General features: G+C 36.6%; 1 protein-coding gene across 1 annotated transcript in view; it reads right to left on the bottom strand.

The window, feature by feature from the left end:
- Nucleotides 1-13,891: 13,891 nt before the first annotated feature.
- The window catches only part of LOC103207398 (UPF0462 protein C4orf33 homolog), a 32,307-nt gene continuing 21,490 nt past the window's right edge, over nt 13,892-24,708 (bottom strand). Inside the window, exons 6-7 of the mRNA XM_042782554.1 lie at nt 15,782-15,981; nt 13,892-14,012 (exon numbers count right to left, since the gene is read on the bottom strand). Coding sequence (XP_042638488.1) covers nt 13,892-14,012; nt 15,782-15,981 — 321 coding nt within the window. The remainder of the gene's footprint in view (nt 14,013-15,781; nt 15,982-24,708) is intronic.

Below are 24,708 nucleotides of genomic sequence, written 5' to 3'. Positions count from 1 at the left end.
ACACAAAAATCAATTGGATTCCTCTAGACTAACAAGGAGAACCCAAAAAAAGAATAAAAATTACATATTACAATGTTGTTGTTGTTGTTATGTGCCTTCGAGTTGGCCCTGACTCATAGCGACCCCTCCTTGGGTTTCCGAGGCAGTATCACTATGGAAGTAGAATTGCCCAACCTTCCTTCCGAGGAGTGGCTGGTGGGTTTGAACCGCCAGCCTTCTGGTTAGCAGTCAAATGCCTTAGGCACTACGTTACCAGAGGTCCCATATATTACAACAGCACCCAAAAATGATAAAATGCCTAGGACTAAACCTAACCAGGGATGTAACAGATCTTTACAATGAAAACTATAAAACATTACTACAATAAACTAAAAGTGACCTTCAGAAATGGAAAAGTATTCCATGTTCGTGGATTAGAAGACTTAATATTGTGAAAATGTGAAAATTAGCCAAAGAAATCTATAGAAGTAATGCAATCCCAATTCAAATCCCAACAGCAGTTTTCAGTGAAATGGAAAAACATATCACCAACTTTATATGGAAAGAGATCCTGAATGACCAAAGTGATACTGAAGAAGAACAAAGTAGGAGGCTTTATACTTTCATCCTCAAAACATACTATTGTTGTTGTTGTTGTTTGCCTTCAAGTTGGTGCCGACTCATAGCGACCCCTCCTTGGGTTTCCAAGGCAGTATTACTACAGAAGTAGGATTGCCCAACCTTCCTTCCGGGTTTGAACTGCCAGCCTTCTGGTGAGCAGTCAAGTGCCTTAGGCACTATGCTACCAGAGCTCCTAAACATACTATACAGCCACAGTAATCAAAATAGCCTAGTACTTGCTCTATGATAGACACATAGACCAATGGAATAGAACTGATAATCCAGAAATAAACCTATCTATCAATGGGTAGTTGATTTTCAAAAAGGAGTCAGAATTATTCAATCAGGTAGAAGCAGTCTCTTTAACAAATGATGCTGGCAAAACTGGATATTCATTTGCAGAAAAATGAACAGGATCTATATAAAACACCAAACACAAGAAATGAATCCAAGACCTAATGTTAAAGCCAAAACTACAAAGTTCCTGGAAGATAATATAGGGAAAACCTGTGGGTTCTAATTTTTCAGTAATAGACTACCAAACATAACTACAAATGCACAAGCAATAGACAAAGGAGATGATTGGGGCTTCCTAAAAAATTAAATACCTATACTTATATTTTAAAAAAAAAAAGGTTATTAAAAGAGAACCTACAGCTTGCAAAAAATCTTTGAGAAGAATATATCTGAAAAGGATTTAATTTGTAAAATATATACAAACATAAAAAGATGCTCATGATAGCTAGCTATCAGAGAAATGCAAATCAAAGCTACATTGTGATACCATCTCATGTCTGCAAAAATGGCATTCATCAGGAAAAAAACGAAAACAGCAAATGCTGACAAGGTTGAGGGGAGAGTGGAACACTGCACCACTGCTGGTGGGGTAATAAATTGGTTCAACCACTATGGAAAACAATAGTTTGCTTCCACAAAACAACGAGACATAGAAATATCACATGATCCAGCATGCCCACTCCTGAGTATATATCCTAAAGATTTAAAATTAATGACATGAACAGACATATTCACATCTATGTTCATTGCAGCATCATACACAATAGCAAAAAGATGGAAACAACCTAACTGCCCATTAATAGATTAATGTATAACTGAACTATGTCACCTACACACAATGGAATGTGATACAGCCATAAAGAATAATGATGAGTTCTCAAAACACTTTTAGTGTGGATGAATCTGAAGAATATTATGCTGAGGGAAATAAGCTAAGCACAAAACAACATATAGCGTATGGCCTCACTGCTATAAAAAGACAAGTATAAGTATACTTACAGAAAGCAAAATTCTTTGGTGGTTACCAGGAATGGGAGGGAGAGTGGGATGAGGAATCACTTTCTTGATAGCAGACATTGTTAATGTTGGTGATGGGTAAGGCAATACTGAATAAGGGTGAAGTCAGCACAACTTGATCAAGGTAAATGATGACATTAAGAAGTACACAAAAATAAGGGATGATTTGTGTAAAAGTCACAACATATACAATTTTGCAATCACACTAATAGCAACCAACAAATACTTTTTTTTTTTAATATACATAAGCATACATATCTACCTATATAACCATACATATTTTTTTGGTTGCTATTACTGTGATTGCAAAATTGTATATGCATATATATATATATAGATAGATACAGATATATATAAATCAAACTCACTGTTATCAAGTCAATTCTGACTCATGGTGACCCCCATTGAGTTTCCAAGGCTATAAATCTTTACAGAAGACTGCCTCATCTTTCCTCCTCAGAGCAGCTCATTGGTTTGAACCACTGACCTTTTGGTTAACAGCCAAACATCTTAACCACCACACCAGTAGACCTCCTTTCTCCATTATATATGTATAAGTAAGCATATATGAATATATGGGTGTGCATTTATAGGTGTTTCTGTAGACACCTATAGGTGTATAGGTGTTTGTATGCTGCATATATATTCATATATATAATAAGCACATAGGGCACACAGTTATGATACTTTCTAAACATAAGCAAATACCTCACAGAATTGAGTTACTGGGTTTGTAGGCTTAGGATCATAGTCTTAAGGGCAACTCAATCAATTGCATAGCACAGCTCATAAAGATAATGTTCTACATCCTAGTTGGGTGAGTAGTATCTGGGGTCTTAAAAGCTTGTAAGTTACAATCTAAGATACAGCTATTGGTCTCTATGCATCTAGAGCAAAAGAGAAAGAAGAAAATAAAAAACCCAAAGAAGAAACTAGTCTACAGAACTAATAGTCTGCACAAACAATGGCCTCACCTACTTTGACACCAGAAAAACTATATAGTGCTTGTTCTGGTTATCTAGTGCCACTCTGACAAGAATATACCACAAATGGGATGGCCTTAACAAACAGAAGTTTATTCTTATAATTTGGAGGCTTTAAGTCCAAGTTCAATGTGCCAAGCTCTAGGAGCTGGGTGAAAGCCCCTCAACCTTGGGGTCCAGCTCTGCCTCCTGCTCCCAGCCCACTGGAGCTAGAGGCATTTCTTCACTCAGACAGCTGCTGGCTGCTGAGGCTGAGAAGCCCCAAGGTTGACAAGTAAAAAGACACAGTCCCAATGTTACCAAACCATATGGCAGGCCATTAACTTAAGTCCATTGTAAGTCCCAAGGTTGGCAGAGCATAGCAGGCTGCTGACATGGCTACATGCAGGGTCCAAGCATGCCATAGGCTAGAGACCATTCCCAAGTCTTCTCCTTATATACAGGAAGCAGACCACATTCCAAAGGCAGCTACTCAGCTGCTTGTGGTAGATCCCACCACAGAGTTGATTGCCAATCTCATCTTGGGGAATACTACCACCAGCTGCCCAGCCACTCAACCAGGCCCAGCCAAGTTGACACACAAACATAACCATCACAGTGCTCTACTAACACTACTGACCACTTTGAACAGGGACACAACAGAATGGGAGAAAACTGTAGGAAAAAAAATCTCAAATTCCTTAAAAAAAAAAAAGCCAGACTTACTGAACCAGTAGAAACTAAAGGAACTCCCAAGACTATTGTCCCTGAGATACCCTTTAATTGGAACCCAAAGCTCCCCCAGTGATAGCCCATTAGCCAAAAGAGAGGATGACTCATAAATAAATATCTCTGTGAGTACTGTGCTCCTTTAAACAATCATCTAAATGAGACCTAAATGTCAAATTTTATTTTAGAACAAAAATAAGATGTTAAAGAGGGATAAAGAAGCTAAATTAATGGAAACAGAAAAACCAGAAAGGAAATAGTGAGAATAGAGACTTATATTGAAAGTGTAACCAGTGCCACTGAATAAAATGCATAAAATTGTTAAATGAAAAGCTAATTTGCCATGTAAATTTTCTCCAAAGACACAATAAAATAGTTAAAAACAAAACAAAATACAAACTCCTTAATTGCAGATTTAACAGCATTGCCTTCTATAGAAAGAGTGACCTAACATGAGTAATACACCCACTCCTCACTTATTGACATGGCTTGGTTTCAAAGGGCACATTATGTGAAAATCGGCTTTATGTGAAAATAGAAGATGATCACATCAGATCAAAAAATGGTGAATGACTACATCATTACATAACTGCCAAAGTATATCATTGCATAACTGCTAAAATACTGAGAATCACAGCCCAGCCAAATTGACACATAACCTTAATCACTGCAGTCAGTATTAATCTCACCTCATACCTTGGCATTTGTTACTGCCGTACATACTTCATTAATGCACATATAGCAGGATAGTAGACTTTGTACTACTAATGTGAAATGTTGAATAACGAGATAATGAGCGAAGAACCAAAAAAAAAAAAAAAAACCACCCCATAGTCGTAGAGTCGATTCTGACTCATAGTGACTCCCATTGGGTTTCCGAGGTGGTAAATCTTTATGGAAGTAGATTGCCCAGTCTTGCTTCTGCAGAGTGGCTGGAGGGTTTGAACCACCAACCATCTGGTTAGTAGTCAGATAGATGCCTTGGGCACTGTGCTACCAGAGCTCCTTAATAAGTGAAGAATAGGTGTAAACCTTTCTGAATTTTTGTAAAAGGAAAGATTAGAGTATTGGTTCCTAAGGGTTCTTCCATCTGTTTTATGCTATGATGTGTCATCAATTTCATATACACATATGCACACTGACCAGCAGCGGAAAAGTGTTAATCAGGGCAGGGCTAGGGCAATGAACTCACCAAGGAATTGTATACTCCCAACACATGGCTAGGGCAGAATACCAGTTGATGCCTCCCATGTGAAGTACTGAAAGTCCTGCAGCAGAAGCCTTGCAACCAGAAAGCTTTGCAAACAGGAAGAAAACCCCCTTTCTCCTATGATGACTCTCCGGTACCCTATATTGACCAAAGTTAACACCATGCATGCTTCAAAAGAGAAATGATTACAGAATCTGATCAATTATTTTAGAATAGGCAAGGAAGGGTGCATTTCAAGCTAAAAGGCAATAAACTGCTGATGGCACAATATGGAATACAAATTTCATTATACATAATAACCTCAATTTTAGAGTAGATTTACTAAAATGATGTTATAATGTGATATTTCTAGGAGACAGATTTGGATAAGAAAAAATTGTGTAATTCTTTTAAATCATGGAAGCAGCAGTTAATGAAGTACATTTCAGTATATTAAATTACAGTGGAGCAGTTCACTGCAGTATATGATTTTTACTTACTCCATAATTTTTCAGTTTGAGAATATATTTTAATCTTTTTATATATGTTCCCTATACCTGAGCTCATTTTTCCAGCCACTGTGTCAATCTATCTCACTGAGGGCCTTCCGCTTTTTCCTTGACCCTCCACTTTACCAAGCATGATATCCTTCTCCAGAGAATGGTCCAGGTACAGATGGGCTCAGGTATAGCAGGGATCATGAGGTTGGTACAGGACTGGGCAATGTTTTGTTCTGTTGTACATAAGGTAGCTATAAGTCAGAGACAACTTGACAGCACCTAACAACAACATATATGTTCCCTGTATGTTGCATAGGAAAGCTGGACAATGAATAAGGAAGACCTTTGAAAAATTAATGTAGTGTTGGTGAAGAATATTGAATATGAATATTGAATATTTTCTGACTGTCAGAAAAATGAACAAATCTGTCTTGGAAGAATTACAGCCACAATGCTCCTTAGAAGGGAGGATAGTGAGACTTTGTCTCTTATACTTAGGACATGTTATCAGGAGGGACAAATCCTGGAGAAGTACATCATGCTTGGTGAAACAGAGGATCAGTGCAAAAAAGGAAGACCCTCAAAGAGATGGATTTGTTTTTCTTTCACTTCTTCCCTATGCCTACCCCTTCCCATTATTCTTCCTTCCCCACCTCCCAACTTTCCTAGCTCTATCCCTAGGCAAATGCTGTCCTCTGGATCTCAAATGCTTGATTGTTATAGTAAGTGCATATTCTCTGATACGCAGTTCACATTAGAGATCTGTCTATCGTTTGGTTGCCAGTTGAGTCATGGGGGTTATGTTCAGTTCCTAACTTGAAGGGTGGCTAAGGGCCGTAGTCTCGGGAGTTCCATCAGTCTACATCAGACCAGAAAACCTGGTCTTTTTTTTTTTTTTATGATTTTGAGTTTTGTTCCACATTTTCTCCCGCTCAATCGAGGACCTCTAGGAGCTCTGGTAGCATAGTGTCTAAGGCACTTGACTGCTAACCAGAAGGCTGGCTGTTCAAACCCACCAGTCACTCCTCAGAAGGAAGACTGGGCAATCTACTTCCATAGTGATACTGCCTCGGAAATCCAAGGAAGGGTGGCTGTGAGTTGGGTCCAACTTGATGACAAACAACAACAACAATCGAGGACCTCTTATTGTTCTTTATTTTCCCTTTCTGAGTGGTGAGCAGTGATAACCAGGCACTATCTAGTTCTTCTGGTTTCAGGGTCACGGAGGCTGGGGTCACATGCTACAGCAGTCCTTTTGCCTGTTTCCTGTATCTTGATTTTCTTAGCTCTTCTTTGCTCCAGATGGGGAGAGAGCAGTAGTTTCACCTTATATAGCTGCTCACAAGCTTTTAAGATCCCAGTCATTACTCACCAAGGGAGGATGTAGAACATTGCTTTTGTGCACTATGTTATGCCAATTAACTTTAATGTCCCCTGAGACTATGGTCCTGAGGCTTCATACTCAGTGACTTATTCCCTCAAGGAATGTCTTATGACTAAGACATTTTCATAACTTTGTCTCCTCTCTGCTCTACTACATTAATGGATATATTTGCTGCACATATGAATATATAACTAGAGATAGCCTGTGTCAAACCTATATATATATTCATGGGTGTTGTCCCATTTGCCCTCCCACCCCTGTTCAGCTTGAGGTTCTATCTATGCATCCACTTCTAAATTATTTTTATTACTTTTTTTGCAGGATTGTGTGTAATAGCATTCAAATTTGTTGCCTTTAACTTTTGTGCTCCTCCATATCTCTTCCACTACCTTCATCATTTTATGCTGACTTCCCCTTATTGTATATTGCCTTTCCCTTCACCCAAATTAGTATGTGTCTACCCTCTAGTTGGTGATTGTCCCTTCCTTCCCTATCCACTTCAGGTAATCTTCAAACAATAATTCTTCCTATGTGTAAACCTTTTCTTAATTTTTACAGTAGTGGTCTCATATAATTATTATTTTTGTGAATGACTAATTATACTCAGCATATTGTCCACTAGATTCATCCATATTATGAGGTGTTTTGCAGATTCATCATTATTCTTTAATGTTGCATAGTATTCTATTGTGTGTATGTAGCATAGTTTGTTTATCCATCCCTCCATTGATGGACACTTAGGTTGTTTCTATCATTTTGCTATTGTGAATAATGCTGGGATGAACATGGGTGTGCACATATCTGTTTGTGTCATAGCTCATGTCATGGCATGGTGGCTGCAACAATGGGCTCAAACATAGTAATGATTGTGAGGATGGTACAGGACCGAGCAGTGTTTCATTCTGTTACACGTGGGGTTACTGTGAGTTAGAACAAACTCAATGACACCTAACAACAGCAACATATATGTTCCAGTTTGATACCAATGTCTATTTTAAATGAATATCGTGTGTTCGTTAGGGAAAAAAAGATAGGTTGATCTGATCTATAAAATGAGGACAGAGTACCTATCTTATATATTTTGTGTGTATTAAATGTGCTAATACAAGTAAAATGCCTACAGTGGAATTGTTGTTGTTGTTGTTATTTGCCATCGAGTCAGCCCTGACTCATAGCGACCCCTCCTTGGGTTTCCGAGGCAGTATCACTACAGAAGTAGGATTGCCCAACCTTCCTTCCGAGGAGTGGCTGGTGGGTTTGAACCGCCAGCCTTCTGGTTAGCAGTCAAGTGCCTTAGGCACAGTGGAATTAGTGCTCAATAAATGTTCACGATTGCTATTTTTTCACTATATATGCTTGAAGGAGTCCCTGGGGGGAACAGATAGTTAACATGCTTGGCTGCTAACCTGAAATGTAGGATTAGCTCACCCAGGGGTGCCTCAACGAAGGGTCTAGTGATATATTTCCAAAAAATAAGCTATTGGAAATCTTATGGAACACAATTATACTCTGATGCCATGAATCAACACTCTTCATTGACTATGGTGACTGCTTATGTTAAGAAGAAACAACTAAATTTCCCTCAAATCCCCCTATCACATGGATCAGAGAATGAACGGATAAATTTAAAATGAGCTCTCTCTTCTCTTAAAATTCGAAGAGCATTTACCTATTTCTTCAGAATGGAGCTAAATATGCTTCTTGTGCCTGTCTTTGGACCTAGTCAAATTCATGAATGATTCATGTCTAGCATTCAAGGTTCCAAGTCATCAATATATAACATGTTGTATGTGTTACATTTATATATTTCCCCACTCAAATGATGCTCAGAAAAATCTGAGAAGGTCCTGGAATTAAATTTCTTAGATTTCTGATTATGAGCTTGTTAAATGTCCTGTTTCAAGTCACTTTCATAAAAAAGTTTATTTAAAGAATAATCTGGTACTCAGAATGTGCTGTAGGGAAATCACATAGTAGAACTAAAAAAAAAAAAAAAAAAACCAAACTCACTGCTGTCAAGTTGATTCCAGTTCATAACAACCCCTCTTTGGGTTTCTGAGGCAATATCTCTATGGAGGTAGATTCCCCAGTCTTCCTTCTGAAAAGTGGCTGGTGGATTTGAACTGCTCGCCTTCTGGTTAGCAGTCAAATGCATTAGGCACTATGCCACCAGAGCTCCCAATAGTAGAAGTAGGTTTGTTTTTTCTATCAACTTTAGAACGTTCATGTATCTAGTAGTTCAATTCATAATCATTTAATGATCATAGTCTTAAATATTAAGAAAGAAATAGGTAATTAAAAGTTAAAATCCTGTACAACAACAGACACATAGACTAATGGAATAGAACTGAGAACCCAGAGGTAAATCCATCCAGCTATGGATAAACTGATTTTTGAAAAAGGGCCAAAATCTATTAAATGAGAAAAGATTGTCTCTAACAAATGATGCTGGAAAAACTGGATACCCCTTTTAAGAAATGAAACAGGATCCATGCCTCATACTATACACAAAAACTAACTCCAAGTGGATCAAAGATTTAAATGTTAAGCCTAAAACTATAAAATTTCTGGAAAACAACACAGGGACAAAGTTAGCAGTCCTTATTTATGGCATAAATACACTATCAAAGATAACAAAAAATGCAGAAACAACAGAATAAAAACTAGATAACTGGGATCTCTTAAAAATTAAATACCTATGCTCATTAAAAGACTTTGCCAAAGAGTAAAAAGAGAACATACAGACTGGGGGGAAAAACTTGACAATAACATGTCTGACATGAGTCTAATCTCTTAAGTATATAGAAAACTTCAACATCTCAACAAAAGCCTCATCAACATCTCAATAATCTCAACAATCCAATAAAAAAAATCTGGCAAAGGATATGAACAGACACTTCACTAGAGAAGACATTCAGGCAGCTGGCAAACACATGAAGAGATGCTCACAATAATTAACCATTAGAGAAATATAAATCAAAACTACTATGAGATACTATCTCATACTAGTATTTACAAATAATAGATGTATTTACAAATACATTCCTACTGCAAAAAACGAACTGATCAAAAAACAGAAAACAACAAATGCTGGCAAAGTTTTGGGGAAATTGGAACTCTGCAAGTGGGATTGTAAAACAGTGCAACCACTATGGAAAATGTTATGGTGCTTCCTCAAAAAGCTAGAAATAGAAATACCATATGATCGAGCAACCCCACTCCTAGTTACATATCCTAGAGAAATAACAGCAGTGACACAGATAAACATATGCCCATCCATGTTCATTGCAGCATTATTCACAATAGCAAAAAGATGGAAACAATGTCAGTGTCCCTCAATGGACGAATGGATAAACAAAATGTGCTATACACATACAAGTCTGAAGTCTTCAATATAAACTAATTAATAGTAGACATGTCATACAGATTGAAACTATTAAAAATTTAAAAGAAACTTGTCCATTACCTTCTTAATTGTATGCAAGAGAAGGCTACTTATGAAAGTTAAGTACTCTAATATTCATTTCTGATTTTTTATGTTAATCTTGAAGAATAATGCATCTGTGAAACATCTTATAACATGGATGAATCTGGAAGACATTATGCTAAGTGAAAAAAAGTCAATCACAAAAAGACAAATATTGTATGATATCACTTTTATAAAAAGTAAAGAATAGTTTTATACACAGAAAGCAATGTCTTTTGATGGTTTCCCAGAATGGGAGGGGGAAGGAGGAAGAATCATTTTCTAGATCCTAGACACATGCTGGGAGCTCTGGTAGTGTAATGCCTAAGGCACTTGATTGCTAACCAGAAGGCTGGCAGCTCAAATCCACCAGCCACTCCTCAGAAGGAAGGTTGGGCAATCTACTTCCGTAGTGATACTGCCTTGGAAACCCAAGGAGGGGTCGCTATGAGTCGGATCCGACTCGATGGCACATAAAAACAATATCAACAACAGACACATGCTGGAGTTGTGGTGGCATAGGGCCTAAGGCATTTGACTGCTAACCAGAAGGCTGGTGGTTCAAACCCACCAGCCACTCCTTGGAAGGAGTGGGCAACCTACTTCCATAGTGATACTGCCTCAAAAAACCCAAGGAAGGGTTGCTATGAGTGGTGATGGGAAAGGTAATGCACAGTATGGGTGAAGTCAACACAATGTGATTATGGTAAATGAAGACACCGAGAGCTTTATAAGAATAAAGAACATCTACAGTATATGCTAATGTATACCATTGTGCAACAACAGTAATAACAACCCAAAATTTGTGAGTGGTTGTAGATATGTATTCTATGTAAGTGTGGAAGGTCATATAGGCGTACACGTGTACACATATACAGGTATAGTTGTATATATATGTTGTTGTTGTTGCTATGTGCTTTGGAGTTAGACCTGACTCACAGTGATCCCTCCTTGGGTTTCTGAGGCAGTATCACTACGGAAGTAGATTGCCCAACCTTCCTTCCAAGAAGAGGCTGGTGGGTTTGAACTGCTAGCTAACAGAGCACTTAGGGAGCAGAGTTATGGAAACTTCTTAGACATATCCAAACACCTCATGAGACCGAGTTACTGGACTTGAAGACTAAGAACTATAGTCCCAGAAGACATCTAGATCAATTGGCATAATGCAGTTCCTAAAGATAATATTCTACATCCTGTACTGGTGAGTGGCATCTGGAATCTTAAAACTTTGCAACTGGCCGTCTAAGATACAACTACTGGTTTCCACACATCTGGGGCAAAAGAGAATGAAGGAAACCAAAGACTCAAGGAAGCAATTAGTCCACAGGATTAACAGCCCACACGGACGAAAGCCTCCTCTAGCCTGAGACCGGAAGAACTACATGGTGCCTGACTGTCAATACCGGATTTCCCTGATCAGGGACCAAACAGAAGGTCTCAGTTAAAATGGGAGAAAATGTAGAACAAAACTCAAAATTCATTAAAAAAAAAAGAAGACCAGACTTATTGCAGACTTATTGGATTGATAGAGACTGGAGGAACCTCAAATACTATTATCCTAAAACACCCTTTTAACCTGGAACTCAAGCCACTCCAAGACATCATCTTTCAACCAGATAATAGATGAGCCTATAAAATAAACATTACTATGCGTGAGGAATGTGCTCCTGGGAACAATCAACCATAAGAGACTGAAAGGGCAAGGAAAACTGGAGAGATGGAAACAGAGAAGACAAGGTAGAAACAGGGAAAGTACTGACACATTGCTGGTATTAGCAACCAATGTCACAGAACTGGCTGGTGCATGAATTATTGAATGGGAAAACAATCTGCTGTGTAAACTTTTACCTAGTACACAATAAAATGTTTAAAAAAGTAAAAATGAAAAGTTAAAACCCTACTTGCATTTAGCTATATAATAATAATAATAATAATCCCAGGAATATTGTAATAAGGGCTCAGCTTAGGAACGAGCATTGTGCGAGTTAATGTAAGTAATGAACCTTTCATGTGAAATGATGTAGTGTCACAACTCATTTGCATCCCACTTAAAGTGTAATTAAGTTTCCTGACAGCATGGCTTATGGCTGAAAGAACAGACCTGGCTGCTAAATTAATCCAGTCCCTCAGTTAATAACACTCAAGCAAGGAAAACTTTACATACTTTCATTTAAAGTTCCCAAACTCCCATTTACAGAAGTGTATTACAAGGCGGCCCTACAGAGGAACTTTTGTATAAAATTGTTGGCCTCCAGACAGATTCAATCATCAAAACACCTGAAACTGGACTTTGATGAATCAAAACATAAGAATATACTATTTTCTCTCCAGCTAGGGATGCTGGTGGTCTGAAAGGGGTGATACTCCACATTTAAATTTCACTACATCATATATTTAAACCACAATATGATCTCAAACTTAAACCTGAAGTTGTTAATTTTAAGATTTATAACATAGCTAGTTTTCCACAATAAGTGAAAAGAAGTAATAGGTTTTTCTTAATTACTCATTCTGTCAGAACTTGAGTACTTCAAACAAGTTTTCCAGTGAAGTTAATTCTCCTGGAACTTTTTTTGTTGACTTATTGTTACATTTGCTTGTTTGTTTGTTTTATAAGATATTTACTTTTTGCATCCCCAAAGCTGATTATGATGTTGCTACAGTAGTAGAGATACACTGTGTCATTTAGAATCAGTTTTTTTCCAAATAAGAATTCAATTTATAAATAATCTAAACAATTTTTCAGAGAAGCAGTCCAGAGAACAACAAACTTCTCAGAATCAGGTCCTACTTCTTTAACCAGGCAACATGAGAGTCTTTGCCAAACAATTATCTGAGACTACTTCTTGGTGTTACTATCCTCTACTTCTCTTTCTAGCTACCCAATTCAAAGGCAGATGTGAGAAAAAGTATTTTGCACCTGCTCTTTATTCTAGATCAGGTCTTAGCACTACACAATGTATCACTGGCATTTTCACAGAAACATCGCAGGATCTTTCCTAATTCTGTCTTTAAACTGATGGTCTCAAAAATGACAATTTTTGCCACCGTGAATAAAGTGGTTCCTCAGAGGGTCAGATAAAGTGTTGGTAACTGGAGAAAGAAGACTAGTATCCCTCTAGCATACTAAACATTCCTGAATTATACAAGTGTCCCACCTGATAATGCATCATCACTTCCTCCAGTCCCCTAAGTCAACATTTTACAGGATTCTCTTAGGATAAGTTAGCAATTATTCTGACAGATGACTTGCATACCAACCCTAACCAAGAAAGGTGACATATTTAGAAATCAGATAATATATTAAAGTGTAACACTAAATAGAAGCTATAATATTTATTATCTCCATATATTTGCATAGCACTGAAATGTCCCTAGGGAAAATTTTGCAGCTGCTCATTTTTCTAGATCAGGTTTTAGCACTACACAATGTATCACTGGCATTTTCACAGAAATATCACAGGATCTTTCCTAATTTTTCAAAGAACAATTTCAGAGCACAGAAAACTTGCCAGGAAGGATGAGTCGATGGGAAAGAAGCATCCTCAAAATTATTTTCTTTTGTCATTTACTGAAAGAATCATTATGAAGTAAAACATAAAGAATAAAAATCATGCTCAATTAAATGATTTATTTTCAGCATGCTAGAATATTTATAGTGGTAGTGGATTAAGGTTTTACTTCAGCTAGTCAACCAAGGCCATAAAGTTGTTGTCCATGGGGTTCTATTTGTTAAGTCCCTTAATCTTAGTTGTCAGAAGGTAAAATCTCACAGCAATGCTCCTTCCATAGCTTTGAATCTGGTTGCTCCCAGTCATCTCCCATAATCCACTTCAGACTGAAAGTTTTAAAATACTCAAGACGATGGCTTAAGGAAAAATTGGAAAAAAAAAATAAAATTTAAAGTATTCTGTGCAAGTCTAATTTTTATATATTTATTAACTATAAGGGAAATCTAAAAAGATAATAAACAAACCACATATGTGCTTTAATTATGCATTAATATAGTGTCTATGTTAAATTATTTTTAAATAACTTATATATACAGACTGCCATGATATTCACTGAAGAGTAAGAAACCATTCTTTCTACCCTAATTAGTGTGTTGTTGTTGTCCTGTTGTTAGCTGCCATCAAGTTGATTCCAACTCATGGTGACCCCATGGGTGCAGAATAGAACTGCTCCATAGAGTTTTCAAGACTGTGACCTTTTGAAAGAATACCACCAGGCATGTCTTCTCAGGCACCTCTGGGAGAGTTTGAAATCCCAACCTTCTGGCTAGTAGGCAAGAGCTTAATTTAACCATTTACGCCACCCAGCTCCTATGTATGCTGTCAAATCAACTCCAACTCAGCAACTCTATAGGACAAAGCAGAACTGCCCTAGAGCATTTCCCAGGCTGAAACCCTTATGCAAACAGATTGCCAGATCTTTTCTCTGGCTAAGCAGCTGGTGGGTTCAAACTGCCAACCTTTCAGTTAACAGCCAATTTAACCATTGTACCACCAGGTCCTTAATATATACATATAATTCTAATCACACCTAAAAAGTTTATATGAACACTTCATTGAATTCACATTTTAAGACACATCAGGATAGTCTAAGTCAAAGCTCACCATTTTATAATAAAGTTATCCTCTCATGTCCTATCTGATGATTTCTGTAAGCCCCTAATTACTATGAAACACATTGACTGAATTCAAACAGCAATGCTGTATACTAATTAAGTATTTGCATTCACACAGCATAATTGTAAGATGAGATTTACTTACAGATTATCAAAGCCTATAAGCAGTCGCTACTAGCAGCAATGTTACTACTACTCTTCCATAGGATCAATAGGAATCATGAAGTTCTGTGCCAATAACTTGGTGACTCTGAACACCAAAAACATTCTAACAATAGAACAGCCTGAATGAAGTTAATTCAAACTGACTGTCATTTGAAGATTAATTTCCAATTGACTTGGAATTGATTCAAACAATTGTTTGAGTTGTTAATATATAACACCATAAAAAGTAATTCAAACTGTAAATAATTCAACTGTACTGTACATAGTGCCCACAAAAACTATATATGCGTGTATACTATATATACTCATATATTTAAAAGGTATGTGAAATTTTAAAACACTATTTATTGTAGTAAATAATGAATTCTTAAATATCCTCCCCCAAATAGTGTAGTATCTGAAATGAACCGATACCAAAAACCTAAATATTTATAAAATGTAATATATAAGGGATCCTTCAAAAGGTATATTATGACTATCTTACATTTAGACTTTTGGTTTGGGTTATGAAAAGCTGTGGAAGTAATGTAAATATATAAATAAGGTTACTTAATGGATTTAACATTCCATTTTTAAAAGTTTAAATAATCTACAATAGTTCTTTGGCATATTCAGTTAATATTGGTCATAAAACATAAACAAAAAAAATAGAATGCATTTCTTAAAATTTTCATTTATTTATGAATAGTCACTTATTCCTATTACCAGAAACACATTTTTTAAAAAAGATTAAGAAACAAGAAGTTTCCAAATTTTCTTGGTTAAAGCACTTATTTCCCTCTGACAGTCTAGTGTAGCTGAAACCTGAAAGTAAATATGTTATCAAATTATTTTTGCATACTCACAAATCAGGCTCTTGTCCAACTTCAATTTCTTCAGATGGTATTGGATAAAGGGCTTCATAAATTCTTTTAATTCCAGATCCATGAATTGCATATGAATTCATCTTGTCAACACCAGGTGGAAAATATTCCCAAGGAATAAGTGCATTTCCAATCCACTTCTTCCCAATAATGTTGGCTTCAAATTGTAAATCCAGTTCTTTCTTTTATAGTTAGGAAGAAATAATCAAAATAGAATAATTTAATACTGGCAGATTCAATACATTTGACAAATAGAACCAAGGTTGAATTTAAACAAAAATTATAGCATTGCTTTGGACAGCAAGCTAGTCAATTATAGCTCCTAGGTGGAAGATCCATTAGCAATGCCATTGAGAAATCACTCCCATCATTGTTTTATTGTTTATAAAAAGTTTAAAGTCATTATGCTCCAGTATAAGACATATAAAAGATGAGATCCAATTTATACAAATGGTTAATTTTTAAAGTGGTAATAATGGCATTACTGACCTGAGCATTGATTCATCATATGTGGAGCTCCAAGGAAAAGCAATTGGACTACTTTGTTTGCTCACCAGCCCTAACCTTCTGTTGTTGTTAATATCCATGCTGATCTCTAGCAGTTAAACCCAGATTCCAGAGATCTGTTAAGTCTACACATTAGCCCAAGGAACCTAACTTCCAATTCATGGAGACAATGTGTAATGTATGCTCACAGCTACTAAGTCAACCATTTTATTCTTTCTCATGCTTTCAGATGCTGATCACTTTTTATCAGTTTTGTATATTTTTCAGTAAATATTCTTTTGCTGATATCAATTTTTACCTTTTTTAAACTGTTCCTCTGTTTCCCTATATTTTTTAATATGATCTTTTAACAGAAATAAGGCATAAAAAGAGGAATATTTGGAAACCAACCATATCCCAAACAGAGAATACTGGATTCCTTTTTTATTCAGATTATCTTCCCTTAGGCTTTCTTCTCTGGTACCCAAAGCAGATCCCATCAACCCTAATGAAGAACCTAATATTAACTGAAGTCAGCCAGATTCATTGACAACCAATTCTAAAAATTACCCATTTGGAAAATGGAGGTGATCGAGAGCCAAATTACCTTATCATTTCATCCAACTCCATTCCCTAAGAGATCAAGATAACTTAATTAAGAAACTGTTCAGGGAACTGCCACAACAATGTTGTCAACAGGCCAATTTACAATTTCTATATAGAGACCTATAAAATAAAATCTATGATCTCTGGCAAACACAATTTTCTGATAAGAGCCATTTTTTCCTAATAATCTATTCTGCATCTAAAGAAGAAAATATGAGGAATTTTCTCCAGGGAAGTTTTCTCACTCTGCTGTAACTCCACAGATCTGCCAGTAGTTGAGTCTCCTTTTAGAATTTTTTAAAAAACAAAGCATTTTTTAAAATACAGGATACTTCATCCAATACCAATCATTGGAATCCTATCTATTGTCCTGCTGCAAAGAAAAACTTGAATAAATTACCAATCTCCTTTCAAAGCAGGAATTCAGAAAGAGTTCTCCATTATGGCTACAATTTCCCAATTGATTTTAAGGTGATAAGAACATCATGAGAACCAAAGATCAATTATTCAGGATGTCATTTTCCCACAAAAGGGTTTTTGCAAAAGGATTCTCTTCATAAAGATCAAAGCCTATGAAATACACACAACAAGTGTCAGTGTCTAAACAGAGCATTGTTGTTCTTCTCATTCTTCTTGCTTCTGAATCAAGGAATTTACACTGATTCCTGACTTCAGTATGCTCTGAGTTGCATGCAACAAGAATTTTTTGAGTACCTGCCATGTGTCTAGGCATATGCAGTCAGTAAAACAAAGCCCTTTCCTTCATGGAGCTTATATTTCTAGTTATAGTCATAGAAGAGAATATTTAGGATTAATGTTTTGAATTCCTTTACCCATTTACCAGGGGAATGAAAGGATACCACAAGAACAATGCTCAATAAATGCTCACTAAATTATAAAAAGTTTAAAAGTTGAATATATTTCATTGGAGTGAAAGCTCCTGGAGAATGTTGTTGTTGTTAGGTGCCATCAAGTCGGTTCTGACTCCTAAGGCCAAAATACTGCCCAGTCCTGTTCCATCCTCACAATCATTGCTATGTTTGAGTCCATTATTGAAGCCATTGTGTCAATCAATGTCATTGAGCGTCTTCCTCATTTTTGCTGACCCTCAATTTTACCAAGTATGATATCATTCTCCAGGGACTGGTCCTTTCTGGCAACATGACCAAAGTATGAGAGGTGAAGTTTCATCATCCTCACTTCTAAAGAACATTCCAGCTGTACATTTTTCAAGACAGATATGTTCATTCTTCTAGCAGTCCATGGTATATTCAATATCCTTCACCAACACTGTAACTCAAATACATCAATCTTTCTTCTATCATCCTTAGTCATTGTTCAGCTTCACATGCATAGGAGGCAATCGAAAACACCACAGCTTGAGTCGAGCACACCTTAACTTTCAAAGTGGCATCTTTGCTCTTTACCACTTTCAAGAGGTCCTTTGCAGTTGATTTGCTTAATGTAATATGTCATTTGATTTCTTGACTGCTGTTTCCATGGTCATTAATTGTGGATTCAAATAAAATTAAATTCTTGACAACTTCCATCTTTTCTCCATTTATCATGATGTTAATTATTTATCTAATTGTGAGGATTTTCATTTTCTTATATTAGGTGTAATCCATACTGAAGGTTGTAGTCTTTGATCTTCGTCAGTAAGTGCTTCCAGTTCTCTTCACTTCCAGCAAGCAGAGTTGTGTTGTCTGTATCTCACAGATTGTTAATGAGTCTTCATCCAATCCTGATGCCGCGTTCTTCACATAGTCCAGCTTCTTGATTATTTACTCAACATACATATTGAATAATTGTGGTGAAAGGATGCAAACCTGATGCACACTTTTCCTGATTTTAAACTATGCAGTATCCCTTTGTTCTGTTCAAATGACTACCTCTTGGTCTATACACATGTTCCTCATGAGCACAATTAAGTGTTATGGAATTCCCATTCTTTGCAATGTTATCAATAATTTGCTATGATCCACACAGTCAAATGCTTTTGCATAGTCAATAAAACACAGATAAGCATCTTTCTGGTCTTCTTTACTTTCAGCCAAAATCCATCTGATATCAGCAATAATATCCCTTGCTCCATGCCCTCTTCTGAATCCAGCTAGAATTTCTGGCAATTCTCTGTCAATGAACTGCTGCAACCTTTTTTTTAATTATCTTCAGCAAAACTTTACTTGCATCTGGTATTAATAATACTGTTCCATAATTTCTGCATTCTGTTGGATCACATTTCTTTGGAATGGGTACAAATATGGATCTCTTACAGTTGATTGGCAGGTAGCAATCTTCCAAATGTCTCGGCATAGATGAGTGAGCAGTTCCAGAGTTGCACCCATTTGTTGAAACATTTCAATTGGTGTTTTGTCCATTTCTAGACCTTTGTTTTTCACCAAGTGCCTTCGGTGCAGCTTGGACTTCTTTCAGTAGTATCAGTGCCTGATTATATAGTACCTCATGAAATTGTTGAACATCGACCATTCCTTTTTGCTACAGTGACTTGTGTATTTTTTCCATCTTCTTTTGATGCTTTCTGCATTGTTGAGTATTTTACCCATAGAATCCTTCAATACTGCAACTTGAAGCTTGAATATTTTCTTCAGTTCTTTCAGCTTCAGAAATGTTGAATATATTCTTCCCATTGGTTGTCTAAGTCCAAGTCTTTTCACATTTCATTGTAATGCTTTACTTTCTTTTTGGACACTACATTTTGAAAGCTTCTGTTCAGCTCTTTTACTTCATCATTTCTTCCATTTGCTTTAATTTCTCTCTACTAAAAGGCAAGTTTCTGAGTCTCTTCTGAAATAATTCTTTATTAGAGAACTGAGACCATATATTATTTAACTTTGCATCATCTCCCCCTAAGACAGTGCCTGACACATAACAAGTACTCAATAGATATTTGATAAATGAATGAATGAATGTGGAATCCAGCTACCATTACAGAACATTTTGATCAAGGATTCTATACAAGAATCCTTGATCAAAAGGGTAGAAATGAAGAACAGAATTTCAAATTCTCATGAAATCCAGACTTACTGAATCCATGGAAGCTGAATGAACCCTTGAAACGATTGCCCTTAGATAATATTTAAAGAAAAATATTTAACCAAAAATATTCCCTGAAGTCTTCTAAAAACCAACAATAGTTCAGCTTAACTAGTAAAGAATTCTGCCTTCACCATTGTGCTCTTTTAAGATCTATCTGTATGAGATCAAACTGACATCAACAGTGCAGAAGATTACATAGGAAACTTAGAGGGCAGTGCGTTTGTGTTAATGGGGAAGGAACAATTCAGAAAAGGAAGGTGAGAATGATTGTACAACTTGAAGAATGTAATCAATATCATTAAATTGTACAGGTTAAAATTGTAGAATTGGTGTATGTTATGGTGTGTACATTCTCAGCTACAACAATAAAAATAAAATAAATTTTAAAAAGAATGAATGAATGAATTCATTTCTGCCTAATAAATACATTTCAATAACTAATTTTGTTTTCATTCATTAAACTGATGTTTCTCTGGTAACCTGCACCTTTCCATAGCAATTTGTTTGCTACTCAAGCACACATTGACTGAACATGCAATCAGGATGCGTTAATTATCACTGGTGACTGGAATGCAAAAGTTGGAAACAAAGAAGAATCACTGGTAGTTGGAAAATTTGGCCTTGGTGACAAAATAATGCTGGAACTCGCATGGTAGAATTTTGCAAGACCAACGACTTGTTCATTGCAAACACCTTTTATCAACAACACAAACGGTGGCTCTACACGTGGACTTCACCAGATGGAACACACAGGAATCAGATTGACTACATCTGTGGCAAGAGGCGGTGGAAAATCTCAATATCTTCAGCCAAAACCAGGTCAGGAGCTGATTGTGGAACAGACCACCAACTGCTCGTATACAAGTTCAACTTGAAGTTGAAGACAATTAAAATAAGTCCAAGAGAGCCAAAATATGATCTTGAATATATCCCTTCTGAATTTAGAGATCATCTAAAGAATAGATTTGATGCAATGAACACCAATGACTGAAAACCAGAAGAATTGTGGGAAGATATCAAGAACATTTCCATGAAGAAAGCAAGAGATCACTAAAAAGACAAGAAAAGAAGAGAAGACCAAAATGGATGACAGAAGAGACAGTGAAACTTGCCCTTGAGCAGACAGAAGCTAAAACCAATGGAAGAAAAGACAAGATAACGGAGCTGAACAGAAGATTTCAAAGAGCAGCTCGTGAAGACAAAACCCACTACTATAATGAAATGTGCAAAGACTTGGAGTTTGAAAAACAAATGGGAAGAGCACACTCAGCATTTCTCGAGCTGAAAGAATTGAAGAAAAAATTTAAGCCTCGAGTTGCAATATTGAGAGATTCTATGGGCAAAATATTGAATGATGCAGGAAACATTAAGAGAAGATGGCAGGAATATACAGAGTCACTGTACCAAAAAGAACTGGTTGATCTTCATCCATATCAGAAAGTGGCATATGATCTAGAATCAATGGTACTGAAGGAGGAAGTCAAAGCTACAATGAAAGAATTGGCAAAGAACAAGGTTCTGGGAATTGACAGAATACCCATTGAGATATTTCAACAAATGGATGCCCCATTGGAGGCACTCACTCGGTTATGCCAAGAGATTTGGAAGACAGCTACCTGGTCAACTGACTAGAAGAGATCCATATTTGTAACCATTCCAAAGAAAGGTGATTCCACAGAATGTGGAAATTATAGAAATTATAGAACAATATCATTAATATCACACACAAGAAAGATCTTACTGAAGATAATTCAAAAACGTTTGCAGCAGTATATTGACAGAGAACTTCCAGAGGTTCAAGCTGGATTCAGAAGAGGACATGGAACAAGGGACATGGAACATAGCTGCTGTCTGATGGATCTTGGCTCAAGGCAAATACCAGAAAGATGTTTACTTGTGTTTTATTGACTATGCAAAGGCATTTGATTGTGTGGATCATGGTAAATTATGGATAACATTAAGAAGAATGGGAATTCCCAAAGACTTGATTGTCCTCAGGAGGAACCTGTACCAGAAGGCTGTCATTCGAAGAGAACAAGGGAACACTACATGGTTTAAAATCAAGAAGGGAGTGCATCAGGGTTGTATCCTTTCCCCATACTTATTCAATCTATATGCTGAGCAAATAATCCAAGAAGCTGGACTATATGATGAAAAATGTGGCATCAGGATCGGAGGAAGAATCATTAACAACCTGAGATATGCAGACGATACAACTTTGCTTGCTGAAAGCGAGGCTGACTTGAGGCACTGACTGATGAAGGTTGAAGAACACAGTCTGCAGTATGGATTACGTCTCAATATAAAGAAAACAAAAATCCTCACAACTGGACCAATGAGCGGCATCACAATAAATGGAGAGAAGATTGAGGTTGTCAAAGAATTCACCTTGCTTGGTTCTACAATCAATGCCAATGGAAGCAGCAATCAGGACATTAGATGACATGTAGCATTGGGAAGGTCAGTTGTGAAGGAACTGTTTCAAGTGCTGAGGAGCAAGGATGTCTCCTTGAGGACTAAGGTGTGCCTGACACAAGCTATATTTCCAATTGCCTCGTATGCATGTGAGAATTGGACAATGAATAAGGAAGACCAAAGAAGAGTTGATGCTTTTGAGTTGTGGTGCTGGCGAAGAATGCTGAAAGTACCATGGACTGCTAAAAGAACTAACAGATCTGTCCTGGAGGAAGTGCAGCCAGAATGCTCCTTGGAAGCAAGAATGGCCAGACTTCGTCTCACCTATTTTGGTCATGTTGTAAGAAGGGACCATTCCCTGGAGAAGGATGTCATGCTTGGTAGGGTGGAGGGTCAACTAAAGAGGGGGAGGCCTTCAACGAGATGGATTGACACTGTGGTGGCTGTGATGATGGGCTAAAGTATAGCAGGGATCCTAGAGCTGGCGCGGGATCGGGCAGTGTTTCGTTCTGCTGTGCTGGGGTTGCTATGAGTTGGAAACGACTCGACGGCACCTAACAACAACAACAACAACAAGCACACATACCTTTTTCACAATGTAAGAGAAAAATATTTCCAATTTTCAGTGTTTATTATACTAGATAGTACAGTACTATGATGCCAAATCATTTTAAGATTTCAGCAAAACACTTTAACTCTATTTGACACGTAAATAGACAGCAACGTTAAATCTGTCACTTTGTTTCTGTTACCTCTACTGCTATTCATGAGATTTTAATGCAGTTGGGACTCACTTAACAAACAATATACCCATAGTCCTCAATTTTCTTTATTTTTCCCATTTGACAAAGGAGAAAGTCAAATGGTAAAGTTAATAGAGCTATAAAAAATATAGTACCAAATTTATTTTAATGACAGTGTGGGTGTCATTGATTTAAGACAGCTGCTCTCTGAATAAACAAATTCAGGGCCTAATGTCTGCAGAAAAAGTCCAATGTCTATTGCTAGAGCCTGAAGAGTTGTTGGCAGACCACTGCCCAGTTAGGATTACTGGCCTCAGCTGCAGTTTCCCTATAACTCACAAAATCGCCAGCTGCTTTTGTATGCAAAGATTCCTAGATCGATTTCTTACTGGAATGAATTCCTCACAAACAAGGATAATCCTTTATTTGAGGTTTAGTCACTTGAATTCCTCTCTGTATTCTTCACTGTCAGGCTTTGCAATTTTTATTTATTCTTGGTAGAATGCACTTACTATTGTAGTTATGGCATTTCTCATTCTAAGCCCCTCTTTTCAGGGCCTTAGAGAAAGAAAAGTCTTTAGCTAGAAATTTCTCACGCTTGTTGACAGTCCAGAAATGATTTATTTTAGAGGAGAGAAGAGGTGAAAGAGTTTCAAAAAAAAGATAATTTATTCTACCATCTTTGAAAACTTGATTATTAGTAATTACAAGTTTGTTGTTAAATGAAATGTGATGGCTTGAAATATTTAATTTTATTGCTTTTATCTTTGTTGAAGAAGTAACATCAAGATACTTTAAAGTCTCATGAATAGATTTAGCCCAAGCTGAAAAATCCCTGTTGCTGAAATAATTTTAATTTATTCTTTCCCATATTAATAAGGGTAAATAGTTTACTGTAACACTAAGTAATGTAAAACATGCTTTAACCTATTATATATTTACTGATTATTATATATTTATGAATAACTATATTTATATTTATTCATATATCAATCTATATATAAACCAATATTTATTTATTCTGTGGGTTCCTTTCAGATGTTTTCAACAAATAACTTCTTCCATGCATGAAAATCTATAATAATCAGAATTCTTACTCTCAAAAGCCTTGACTGAGTATCCTGACAGTTTATCTCATTGCTCTCCAAAGCTCTGTCTCCATAAGGATTACTGCATACATACGTAGGACCAATTATATAAGAGTACTGAAATAATTATTCAAGATTATTTCAAAATGCATCAGATTCATTTTGAGACTCTCTGATTTTGCTATCTAGAAACAAAATATTTAGACAAATTTCTTAAAAGATTGTAAGATTCAAAGCAATCTGTTGCTCTTGTCTCTTCTTTTTCTAATAAAAGCAATTCTTCAAAGTAAGTTATTGCCAATTACTTACATGATATCCATGGAGGAGAAGAGAAAGAATAGTGCGTGTGCTTAAAAAACTATCTGACTTCCCAAGTCTGAAGTTTCTATATTAAAGGCTCTATGTTAAATAGTAGGGGGGCTCTGGTAGCATAGTGGCTAAGGCACTTGACTGCTAACCAGAAGGTTGGCGGTTCAAACCCACCAGCCACTCCTCGGAAGGAAGGTTGGGC

This window comes from Orycteropus afer, unplaced genomic scaffold (assembly GCF_000298275.1).
Source record: "Orycteropus afer afer isolate SDZICR_OR568_19922 unplaced genomic scaffold, OryAfe1.0 scaffold00367, whole genome shotgun sequence".
Taxonomy (NCBI): Eukaryota; Metazoa; Chordata; class Mammalia; order Tubulidentata; family Orycteropodidae; genus Orycteropus; species Orycteropus afer.
Note: the sequence above shows the minus strand (reverse complement) of the source record. Positions and strands in the feature narration are given on the sequence as shown.